The sequence below is a fragment of the Nyctereutes procyonoides genome, unplaced genomic scaffold (genome assembly GCF_905146905.1).
Source record: "Nyctereutes procyonoides isolate TBG_1078 unplaced genomic scaffold, NYPRO_anot_genome, whole genome shotgun sequence".
NCBI classification, from domain to species: Eukaryota; Metazoa; Chordata; class Mammalia; order Carnivora; family Canidae; genus Nyctereutes; species Nyctereutes procyonoides.
In genome coordinates this window covers 18,285,752-18,298,198 of record NW_026575135.1, presented here as the reverse complement: position 1 = coordinate 18,298,198, position 12,447 = coordinate 18,285,752, and the positions used below count along the sequence as shown (strand labels likewise).

At 50.7% G+C, this 12,447-nt stretch overlaps 1 protein-coding gene across 1 annotated transcript in view; it reads left to right on the top strand.

Annotated features, from left to right (window-relative positions):
- The window catches only part of COL15A1 (collagen type XV alpha 1 chain), a 107,516-nt gene that overhangs the window by 52,644 nt on the left and 42,425 nt on the right, over positions 1–12,447 (top strand). Inside the window, exons 9-13 of the mRNA XM_055301945.1 lie at positions 685–837; positions 3,148–3,297; positions 3,756–3,905; positions 9,922–9,981; positions 11,165–11,257. Of these exons, the coding sequence (XP_055157920.1) occupies positions 685–837; positions 3,148–3,297; positions 3,756–3,905; positions 9,922–9,981; positions 11,165–11,257 (606 nt within the window). The remainder of the gene's footprint in view (positions 1–684; positions 838–3,147; positions 3,298–3,755; positions 3,906–9,921; positions 9,982–11,164; positions 11,258–12,447) is intronic.

Here is a 12,447-nt window from a genome sequence, read left to right as displayed (position 1 = left end):
AGTCAAAGTAGGTCTCAGAAAGTGGAGAAAGGCTGGGAGAAGCAAGCCTGGAGGCCGGGGCTGGGATCGGAGGCTGTGTCATGGTCCAGGCAAGGGGTGGTATCGGCTCGCTCTGGGTTTGGTCAGTGCTTTCATATTCTTCCCAGAGTCTCAGTGAGTAAAGGCCTGGAAGGCGGCTGGTGGGTCTGCCTCTATGACTGTTGGTGGCCTCGGGGAGGGCAGGGTTAGGGGTGCGGGAGGGGTGGAAGGAGAGCGAGGTGAGGAGATCAGTGAGGCCAGCCAACTCCTCTTAATGAGGGAGAAGGCTGTGTGTTGCGGGTCCCTGGATTTTGCCCTGGCACCACGACTGGGGCGTCGGTGAAAGCCCCACTCCCAGGAGCAGTGGAAGGAAGAGGGAAGGGATAGGGGTGGGTGGCAGCGAGGATGGTAGGGAGGAGCGGGGTGAACCACACAGGTGGCACGCTGGCCAGGGGCTCACACCTTGCATGGTGTGCGAGACGTGGGTTTCCGCATGGGTGCTGTGTTCACGGTGCTGCGCAAGATGAGGTCTTGGATGTGCAAGTGCTTTGAAGGCGAGGAAGCCACAGGGTGCAGATGCCCAAGGGACCCTGGCTGTCTGCTGGCTCCAGCCACACGGACCACAGTGGACCGCTGACAGGCCCCTCTCAATGTCTTCCTGTTCAGAGTGTAGATGCTGAAGAAGGCTCGGGAGCCACGGCAGCTGGGGAGGCCGAGGTGCCTGATAGCGCCACCAACGAAACAGAGGCCGACAGTGTGCCCACAGAGGGAGCGACCCTCTCCATGGCCGTCCAGGACCCTGGGACAGGGGTTACCCTGGTAAGGAGTGCAAAGTGCCTCGGGGTTGAGGCCACAGCTGGAGCAGGTCCTGGCCTTCTTGGAGGACCAGTCTTCATTCTGTTCAGCACATCCAAAGGAGCCTGAGTGGGGCACTTCTCTGGAGTGGAGTTGGCCAAGGCCTGGGCACGCGTGTGGTCAAGCCCTATTTCTGGGCACAAGCGTGGGCTGTGAGAGGGCAGAGTCAAGGGCAGGGCCAAACTCCCTCAGCCCTCTCCTTAGGCGACATGGAGACAGTGTTCCCAGCTCATGAAGGTGGGACGCAGATATTCTAAGACACTTAGTGGGTCTGTCCCTATGACGTGATTATAGTGGGAGTCCTGCAAGTTCTTCAGACTCAGACTCAGCCCTGGACTCCTCATGTCCACTCCTCCTGTGTTCCCACCTCAACGATAGGGACCATCGCCCCCTAGTCGGCCAATCCAGAATTCTCTTCCCTCTTCCTTATTCTCCACATCCTGTTAAGCATCAAGTCTTATTGATTTTTCTACCTAAATCCGTTATAGACCTGCCTCCTTCTACCCTTCCCAGCCCCAGCCTGTGGGACTGAGACGACTAAGGCTCCACCTCACCTCCATCCTCTCCCTCAACTCTCCCTGGGGTGGGGGGCAACCCTCTGCATGGAGCTTCCCATCGCCCTCACTCCAGACCCTGCTCCCCCACGTGGCCACAAGGCCTTGCAGGGTCCGGCCTGGCCAGCCTTGGTGACCACTTCATAGGCCACTGTCTCCCTGGCTCTCGGTGCTCCCACTTCACTGACCTTCCTGCAGTTTCTTGACTGTGCTTCTCTGCTTAGGATCTTCCCATACCCTCTCCTCTCTGCCTAGAACCTTTTCCTTCCTCTGCCCTGCCTTGAATCCTGGCTTATCCTTCAGAGTTCAGCTCAAGCACTTTGTCAAGGAAGTACCATCCCAGGGGCGTCTGGGTGGTTCAGTGAGTTGTGTCTGCCTCTCAATTTTGGCTCAGGTCATGATCTCAGGGTCATGATATGGAGCCCTGTATTGGGCTCCAGGCTCCACAGGGAGTCCACTTGAGATTCTCTCTTTCCCTCTCCTACTGCCACTCTCTCCTCCCCCTCGTGCTCATTTTCTCTCTCTCTCTCCCCACCCCCTTCCAAAATAAATAAATAAATCTTAAAAAAAAAAAAAGGAAGTACCATCTCAGACTGTGAATCTTCTCATCAGACATGTTCGTGGTACTCAAACCTCTCTTTGGAAGGCCTCATGATAATTGTAGTTAATAATAACCTTTTTTTAAAAGATTTTATTTAGGACAGCCTGGGTGGCTCAGCAGTTTAGCGCCGCCTTCAGCCCAGGGCGCGATTTTTTTTTTAAAAAAATATTTTATTTATTCATGAGAGACACAGAGACACAGGCAAAGGGAGAAGCAGGCTCCACGTAGGGAGCCCAGTGTGGGACTTGATCCCAGGACCCCAGGATCACGACTTGAGCCAAAGGCAGATGCTCAACCACTGGGCCACCCAAGCATCCAGGTAATAATAATCTTAATAAATAGTTCATTTCTGGCTCCCTCCGCAGTGTAAGCTCTAATAGGACAGGGATTATATATACATCTTGTTCATTGTCTTCCTCCCCGCAAATAAATGGTGGGTACTCGGTGGATATTTGCTGGATGAATGACTGGAGGTGTCATCTGGCTGTCACATATCAACAGCCCTGGCCTTTGAGAACATTCCATATGTTTGCTCCCAGTCTTTCCCCTTTGGTCCATGAGGGGAACTTCGCAGTGGGGACCCACTGACAGAGCTCTCTAGGCCACTTGCAAGTGCAAGTCACATGGGTTATTTTAATTAACAAAGTGGCTGCCTCCACCTTCTCCTCCTCCTTTTCCCCTCCTCCTCCTTTCCTTTTCTCTTTCCCCTCCCATCTCTTTCCCCTCACTCCTCATCCTTCCCTCCCCCACTTGTTGAAAGGCAAAGCCCTTGTCACAGCGTGAGAAAACTAGGGCCTGAGTCCTGACTCCTGGAGGCCAGCGGAGCTGCCGAGCTGCCGCCGGGGTGGCAGGGGCAGGGCTGCCTGGGGTGCAGGGGCAGGGCTGCCTGGGCGGTGGTGAGCGCTGGGCCCGAGCGTGTGCAGGCTTAGGCCAAAGCGCGGGGGAGCCTGGGGTGGCCTGCTGACCTGAGAGGTGCCCCAGCCTGGGTCTCCAGGGGCCTGTGGGCCAAGGCGGGCCTCGCAGGAGCAAAGCTACGGCCCTGTTACTTGTCTGCCTTGGCCCGGCTGCTGAACCAGGGGTGTGGAAGGAGCGGCCTGTTCTCATGCCTCTTCCCTTCAGGGTGCAGTCGCTGAAGGAATGTTCACAGCATCAGCAGCCGCGACGGAAGTGCCCGGCAGCACGTCTGAGGAAGAGGAGGCTCGCCAGGTCCCCACGGGTGGCCTGGTTCTCCTCCCACCCACAGCGGCCCCTGAGCAAGCGGGTGCTCTCGTAAGCATCTCCTGGCCTTCCCTGTGCCTCGCAGCGGGGGGTGGGTCAGCGTGCCTTGCAGCGGGGGGGGGGGGGGGGGGGGGGGGGGGCAGCGGGCCGAGGCAGGAGCAGTGCCTGGCCTTCCAGAGGCCAGGGCAGCCCTCAGCTTGGCAAGGGCGCGGACGTGGGTCGTCACCACCCCAGGGAGGGGGAGGCGGGGAGGGGGGCTGTGGAAGGAGCGGGGTGGCCGGGGAGAAGGGTGGGGAGGGAGCGCCCCACCGCCAGGGGAGGCGCGCATGTTGGAGGGGGTTGCGAGTCCGTGCTCCTGTGATGCGGTGAGGACAGTTGAAGGTAAGCAGGTCTCGTGAAACCGGGACTGGCGCCCTAGGAACACTGTCACCCACACCCCCCAGCAGCGATGCCGCACATTGCATCATCCGGGAGGGGAGGTGATTCCTCTTGCTGGTTTTGCTCTTCAGGGGCCTGGTGATGAGGGAGAGCTGGCAGCAGCTGTGACAGCGGAGCCCCTTCCCACGGCTGAGGCTGAGGCGGAAGAGGTGGGCAGCAGCCTCCCGGAGCGGCCCCCGCTGCCCGTACCCACAGTGGCCTCTGAAAGAGGGGTCACTCCGGTAAGTGGCGTAGAGGCATGAAGATGAGGTGCGGCCCGTCTTCCAGAGGAGGAAAAGAAGGGCCAGAGTCCTGGGAGGGACTTGCTTAGAGGCTTGCTTAGAGGTGGGTTTCATCGTGGTTCATTAAGTTCCAGATTTGGGCCTTTGAGGGGCATCCAACCTGGGAATGCCCAGGAAGCTACAGTTTGCAGAGGAAATGCAAGGGCGAAAAAAATCTAGGGCACCCGGCCTCTTGTCCCAATTGTCCTCGAATTCAAATGAAAACTTTATAATGGGCAAAGCTGGCCAAAGATGCAAAGACCCCATCTCAAATGTCACGAGAGTCCCATCCTGAACGTGAGGAAGCTCCTAATACTCAGGACTCGGGGGTGTATGTGGGTGACCGCCACGTCCCTTCCTCCATGAGTTTCTCTGATTCTGGGCTGTCCCTGTGTGACCTCACCCAAACCCTCTCTTTCCTTTGGGGCTCATGTGGTCCTCTTTCTAGGAGGGTGGCTGTGAGGTCAAGTCAGAGGTCCCGCAGTCTGGGAATGTTTGGAAACTCTGTACGCATGCCTGGGGTTGTCACCACATAAGGACTGTAACTTTGTGTTTGGGAACTAAGAACCCCAGAGCTGTTCTCTGCATGGGCAGGTGTGAATCTGAATGAAGCTGCTCTGGGCATGTGAATATTTGTAAGGGACAGTCTGGTGACCAGATCGGGCAAGTCAGCTTCCTAAGTAACATCGGGTCACCTGCGCTTTCAAAGCCTTGACTCGGGCTGGAGGCACATGGCCCATGTGACCCACCACAGCACTGCAGGGCTAACCTGCGGGGGCTGTGGGACCACATGTCCAAGAATACTCTGGAGCCAGAGTGCCCATGGCCTGAGGACCTCTGCTAGTGGCCCAGGGGTCATCAAGCGCCACTTACTGCCTCTTTCTGTAAAGTCTGTCCATTCATTCATTGATTTACTCACTGGCTGAGCACAGTACCTCAGGGCCTCAGTTCAGACTCTTGGAGATGGAGATGATAATGACCTGGCTCCTGTCCCCAAGGAATTCACAGTTGAGGGGCAGGAAATCAGCTGTTTGTATTGACATCTATTAAGCACTCTACGTCCGAGTTTATCTGACCCCATGCATACCACTGCAAACTGAAAGGGCCCCAGTTTGCTGGTGAGGGTCGTGGGACCTCCAGAATCCTGCCTGCTGTTGCATGCCTCGGAGAAGCAGAGCTGGCTTTTGAACCGAGGCATGCTGGCCAGCAGAGCTTATGCCCCTGAGCACCCCTGAGAGTGTGGTGCAGTGGAAAGGTGCCAGACTGGGAGCCAGGATGCCAGGGTTCCTTGCAGGGGCGCCACTGGTGTGTGATGTGTCCTTCAGTGTCAATGTTGCCATCCATAAACAGAGGGAGGTTTTTAACAAAAGCTCTGGTTTTTAACTCTGCGCGCATTAGAGACACCAGGGCACTTAAACCACCGCAGGTGTCTGAGTGCTTTGCCAGACCAATCGAGGAGCCCCTTGCTCTGGGGTTCAGGCTCCCGGGAGATTCTACTGGACAGCTCCGTGGAACCCACCCAGCTGGCAGTGACCCGTGTGGCCCCGGCTCACACATTGTGGCTGCCTCGACCAGGTTCCCCTGCTCTTCTGCTCCTCACTCTAAGGGCCGTGGAAAACAGCAAGACCACATCTCCCCATGGTGACACCACATCAGATGCAGCTGTATTGGCTGGCCATGCACCTTTATGTGGAGCCAGTTCTCCTTTTTCTCTTTCAGAAACCTTTTGTGATAGAAATTCTAAAAATTCACAAGACAGTTTAGAGTACTACAATAAGCCCCCCCACGTACCCATGACTCAGTGTGAACACATAACCAACTCGCCACCGTGCTTTATCTGTTCCACCTCATTTGGCCATCTTTTTGGAGCAGAGATGAAGGCTGGAGGTGAAGGCTGGAGTATTTTAAAACAAATTCCAAATGTTGCATTATTTAACTGATAAATACTTTAATGCATATTGTGAATAGGTTGATGTGGAACTTTTTTCCTCCTTGGCCACAATGCCACCCGTCTGTGGTCATTACTATCAATATCAATGTTGTTATCCATCTAACAATGGTTCTTTCATAATATCTGACACCCTAGTTGCTTAAAAAATGCCTTATTACAATTACTTTGAATCTGGATCTAGACACGTTCTATACATGATGTTTGGGCTGATGTTTCTTAAGTCTCTTGGGGTCTATGATTGTCTCTTAGCTTCCTTTTTCTTTTTGTCATTGATTTCTTGGAGGAACTGAGTCAGTTGTCCTTTGATCCTTTGTATTTTCCACTTTGAGAAGTTGGTGCTGAAGGCCTGGTGAGACCTGTCATGTTGGTGGCAGTGTTGATGGGTTTACTACTTCTGGGAAGGGTTTTGCAACCACGTTTTAACAACCATGAAACTACTTAGTGTTAAAGTGGAAACTTTTGTTCTGGGAATTAATCCTAAAGGGTTAATCCTGCTATGTAAAAAGGCGTTGTTGTATATAAATTTGCTAATCTCCATATTACCCATAATAGAAAAAATTGGACACAGTTTAACTAGACAAAAAAGGGGGTCAATTGGATAAAGGCTATTCAAATGATGGAATATTATGCAGCTATTAAAATTATACTTACCAGTATTTATTTTTATTTTTTTAATAAATTAATTTTTATTGGTGTTCAATTTACCAACATACAGAATAACACCCAGTGCTCATCCCGTCAAGTGTCCCCCTCAGTGCCCGTCACCCATTCACCCCCACCCCCCACCCTCCTCCCCCTCCACCACCCCTAGTTCATTTCCCAGAGTTAGGAGTCTTTATGTTCTGTCTCCCTTTCTGATATTTCCCACACATTTCTTCTCCCTTCCCTTATATTCCCTTTCACTATTATTCATATTCCCCAAATGAATGAGAACATACACTGTTTGTCCTTCTCCGATTGACTTACTTCACTCACCATCATACCCTCCAGTTCCATCCACGTTGAAGCAAATGGTGGGTATTTGTCGTTTCTAATGGCTGAGTAATATTCCATTGTGTACATAGACCACATCTTCTTTATCCATTCATCTTTTGATGGACACCGAGGCTCCTTCCACAGTTTGACTATTGTGGACATTGCTGCTAGAAACATCGGGGTGCAGGTGTCCCGGCGTTTCATTGCATCTGAATCTTTAGGGTAAATCCCTAACAGTGCAATTGCTGGGTCATAGGGTAGGTCTATTTTTAATTCTTTGAGGAACCTCCACACAGTTTTCCAGAGTGGCTGCACCAGTTCACATTCCCACCAACAGTGTAAGAGGGTTCCCTTTTCTCCGCATCCTCTCCAACATTTGTGGTTTCCTGTCTTGTTAATTTTCCCCATTCTCACTGGTGTGAGGTGGTATCTCATTGTGGTTTTGATTTGTATTTCCCTGATGGCAAGTGATGCGGAGCATTTTCTCATGTGCATGTTGGCCATGTCTATGTCTTCCTCTGTGAGATTTCTCTTCATGTCTTTTGCCCATTTCATGATTGGATTGTTTGTTTCTTTGGTGTTGAGTTTAAGAAGTTCTTTATAGATCTTGGAAACTAGCCCTTTATCTGATGGGTCACTTGCAAATATCTTCTCCCATTCTGTAGGTTGTCTTTGAGTTTTGTTGACTGTATCCTTTGCTGTGCAAAAGCTTCTTATCTTGATGAAGTCCCAATAGTTCATTTTTGCTTTTGTTTCTTTTGCTTTCGTGGATGTATCTTGCAAGAAGTTACTGTGGCCAAGTTCAAAAAGGGTGTTGCCTGTGTTCTCTTCTAGGATTTTGATGGAATCTTGTCTCACATTGAGATCTTTCATCCATTTTGAGTTTATCTTTGTGTATGGTGCAAGAGAGTGGTCTAGTTTCATTCTTCTGCATGTGGATGTCCAATTTTCCCAGCACCATTTATTGAAGAGACTGTCTTTCTTCCAGTGGATCGTCTTTCCTCCTTTATCGAATATTAGTTGACCATAAAGTTCAGGGTCCACTTCTGGGTTCTCTATTCTGTTCCATTGATCTATATGTCTGTTTTTGTGCCAGTACCACACTGTCTTGATGACCACAGCTTTGTAGTACAACCTGAAATCTGGCATTGTGATGCCCCCAGATATGGTTTTCTTTTTTAAAATTCCTCTGGCTATTCGGGGTCTTTTCTGATTCCACACAAATCTTAAAATAATTTGTTCTAACTCTCTGAAGAAAGTCCATGGTATTTTGATAGGGATTGCATGAAACGTGTAAATTGCCCTGGGTAACATTGACATTTCCACAATATTAATTCTGCCAATCCATGAACATGGAATATTTTTCCACCTCTTTGTGTCTTCCTCAATTTCTTTCAGAAGTGTTCTATAGTTTTTAGGGTATAGATCCTTTACCTCTTTGGTTAGGTTTATTCCTAGGTATCTTATGCTTTTGGGTGCAATTGTAAATGGGATTGACTCCTTAATTTCTCTTTCTTCAGCCTCATTGTTAGTGTATAGAAATGCCACTGACTTCTGGGCATTGATTTTGTATCCTGCCACGCTACCAAATTGCTGTATGAGTTCTAGCAATCTTGGGGTGGAGGCTTTTGGGTTTTCTATGTAGAGCATCATGTCATCGGCGAAGAGGGAGAGTTTGACTTCCTCTTTGCCAATTTGAATGCCTTTAATGTCTTTTTGTTGTCTGCTGAGGCTAGGACTTCCAGTACTATGTTGAATAGCAGTGGTGAGAGTGGACATCCCTGTCTTGTTCCTGATCTTAGGGGAAAGGCTCCCAGTGCTTCCCCATTGAGAATGATACTTGCTGTGGACTTTTTGTAGATGGCTTTTAAGATGTCGAGGAAAGTTCCCTCTATCCCTACACTCTGAAGAGCTTTGATCAGGAATGGATGCTGTATTTTGTCAAATGCTTTCTCTGCATCTAATGAGAGGATCATATGGTTCTTGGTTTTTCTCTTGCTGATATGATGAATCACAGTGATTGTTTTACGAGTGTTGAACCAGCCTTGTGTCCCGGGGATAAATCCTACTTGGTCATGGTGAATAATTTTCTTAATGTGTTGTTGGATCCTATTGGCTAGTATCTTGTTGAGAATTTTTGCATCCATGTTCATTAGGGATATTGGTCTGTAATTCTCCTTTTTGGTGGGGTCTTTGTCTGGTTTTGGAATTAAGGTGATGCTGGCCTCATAGAACGAATTTGGAAGTACTCCATCTCTTTCTATCTTTCCAAACAGCTTTAGTAGAATAGGTATGATTTCTTCTTTAAACGTTTGATAGAATTCCCCTGGGAAGCCATCTGGCCCTGGACTCTTGTGTCTTGGGAGGTTTTTGATGACTTCTTCAATTTCCTCCCTTTACCAGGAGTATTTAATGGTGTAGGAATATAACGCACGATGAAAATTGGTTCTAAACTTGAGTACATTGTGTGGCATTAACTGTCTATATTTATTTGTTTATAAAACGGGCTTTATTTTTCCTTTTTGCTTCTCCTCTCCAAGTGGGTGTTCCTGTCACTCTGAAAACATTTCCTAAACACCCACCAAAGGCCAGGCGCTGGGGCCTAGAGGTGATTTGGGCACTATGCCTGCCCTCCAGGAGCCCACGGTCCCAGGGAGGCAGGCCTATGAGCAATAAAGGCTCTGGACAGGGTACAGGGCTGGTGGGAGGAGCGGGGCAGCCAGAACCTGCCTCAGAGGGTGGCATATTGGGCCTGGTTACCCTGCTCTGGCAGGACCTGGACTGGGGTGGTGGGGGGACCCTAGCTGACAGAATGGGGAGGATCCCTATGGCATCCTTCCCTCCATCATACCCATCCGCCCTATGTGTGAGATGCAGAAAGAAAGGGCTCCTGAGCCCAGGGTGACAAGTGCCCCTTGGGCTGGCTCATGAGGAACAAAGCCTTCTTTACCCCTGTGTAAGCCTCCTCTTAAAGATGATCAGTTTCTACAAAGGGGGGCAGTGGCGGAGGAGGGGTGCCCAGCACTCTGCTGACCATTCTGTCCTCTTTAGGGTGAAGCTGGGGAGGGGCTTTTTGGCCACCCTGAACCTGCCAGGCCTACTGGACCCACGGTGAGACCCCCCATCTGGGCTCAGCACACACACAGTGTTCAGGGGTTGGGGCTGCTGAGAAATAGGCACAGGCTCAGATTCAGGGTGCCTTCCAGTGAGATGTCAGGGCCTTTACCTCTGTCAGAACCCTCAGGGAACTCAGGGGCAGAGTCTGTTTATATCCTATTTATATCCTGGGCCCTGAATGGCCCACATGTCTCTCCACCACATCCTGAACGACTTGTCACCGTGCCCCACCATGTTCCTCCTTCAGGATGGTCTGTCTCTGGGAGCAGCACCTCATCTTCCTGGATACCAAGGCAAATCAGGAAACATCTTCCAGTGGCCCTCTGCCTCCCACGTCCCCATCCAGTTTGTCTCCAAGCCCTGAGGCTAGCTGGTGCCTCAGACAGTGGCAGCAGCGCCCCATCCCCACCTTCCCTCTCCCACTCGCACGCACACACCACCGCCACCCTTTTCAATCCAGACCTAACCTCCAGCCCAGCCCCTCCTTGGGGCCTCTGAGCGTATGCTCCATGCATGTTCCATGACTGAACTGAGCCTTACCTGGTTCTTATGTTCAGGAATTAAGTACTAGAAAGGTATTTTTAAGAGATTCCCTTTTGTCCTTTGGAGGAATTTGATGGCATTCAACAAGTATGCACTGAGTGCCTTCTTGGTACCAGATCTTGTGCTAAGATACTGGGCGTTCAGAGGTATCTGAATGCCCAGTTCAGGATAGGCCAACCTTGGAGGGGACCAACCCTGGAGGGGACCTAGCCAAGAGGGGCCCACAGACATACACACAACTGAGCTTCAAGTCAGGTGGTCCTACCCCCAAATCCAGACCTCAGCAGAGATTGGTGAGGAACACAGAGTAGGGAGAGATGAATTCCACCTCCACCTGGAAATGGGATGGGAGGGCTTCATGGAGGTGGTGACCATGGAACTAGGCCTTGAAGGATGAGTAACAGTTTGAAAGGCAAGAAGGGAGGCTGAGAAGATGTGAAAGAGCACCGTATGTTTGAGGATTGGCTGGCTGTTGGCTGTGCAAAGGGAGGTGATGGGGAGGAGAGTGGGAGAAGAGACCAGAAGGGCAGTGGCAGCAGCAGTGATAGGGCTACAAGGGAAGACTTTTGGTGACCTAGCTGTCCTTAGGGAGTGGCAGGTGAAACCAAGCGGTGGGAATTTCTTCTTTCTCCAGGTAGAAACTGAGGCCGAGGGCTCCGGCCTGGGCTGGGGCTCCGAAATTGGGTTTGGCTCTGGGGACTTGGTACGCAGTGAAGAGCTGTTAAGGGTAAGTGTGAGAATGGGACATCCTGGGATCTGGGACTGCCTTCTCAGAAATCCGGAGGATTTCCCCTCCACATGTGTCTATGTTTGGCATTTTCCACTTTGATCAGTTTTGTTTTGTTTTAAATGAATATGAACCTTGTATATAGTTTATATTCGGGACCTCTGCTTCGCCGCTTGCTCCCTTTACCTGGCATCCAGCGCTGTTCCGTGGTCACGTATCCCCATAACCCTCACCTCTTATTGGCTTTGCCTCCATCCCCTCTACCCATTATAGAGAATTACTGGCCTCTTCTCTGGGTAGTATTTCACACTTTGGCTTCCAGATCCTTCTTGAAATCCTCCTTACCCCGAGGCAACCCCTACTACCTCTTTAACTGCTCCTTCTTCCCCTTTGCTCTTGCTCCCTCAGCCTCCTGCCCAAGGCAGGGCCCCCACTAGTTTCTGGTTCCTGGCGATGACCTCCCTTCTCCAACTCCAGCTGGTGGCTTTGTGCTGGGGCCCCCAACCTTGCCTTCAGCGCTTTCCCTGAGCCCCTGTGCTGAATCTTCACCTAGAAGACTCCACCCAGTTGCCCCTCTGTCCCCTCCTCAAGCTAGGACAGGAAGGATTCTGGACTTAACTGGATAAGTGAAATGGGAGTCGCATGGATCTTTCTGACTGGTAGGATCCACCAACCCAGCTGGAGGCTAAAGAGACTAGTACACTGCAGGACGTTTTTTTTTTTTTTTTTTAAGATTTTATTTATTCACGAGAGACACAGAGAGAGCAGAGACACAGGGAGAGGGAGAAGCAGGCTCCATGCAGGGAGCCCAGTGCGGGACTGGATCCCAGGGCCCTGGGGTCATGCCTTGAGCCAAAGGCAGATGCTCAACCGCTGAGCCACCCAGGTGCCCCTACAGGAAGAATTTTATTTTTATTTTTATTTTTTTTAGGAAGAATTTTAATAAGAGTTACCAACAGGCAGTTTTTGACTGCTCTGTCAGGTAATCAGAAAACTAAATTAGCCAGGACACCTCTGAAAATTCTAACTGATTGTGGATTTTTATTCTATAGCTATATCTAGGTAGAAAACATGATATGATAGGCTCATAAAGACCTGGGTTCAAGTCCCAGCTTTTCTAATAATTAGCTGTGAGTGTGTAAGCCCAGACCAAGTCACATTGTCTCACTGAGCCTCAGTTTCCCCCATCG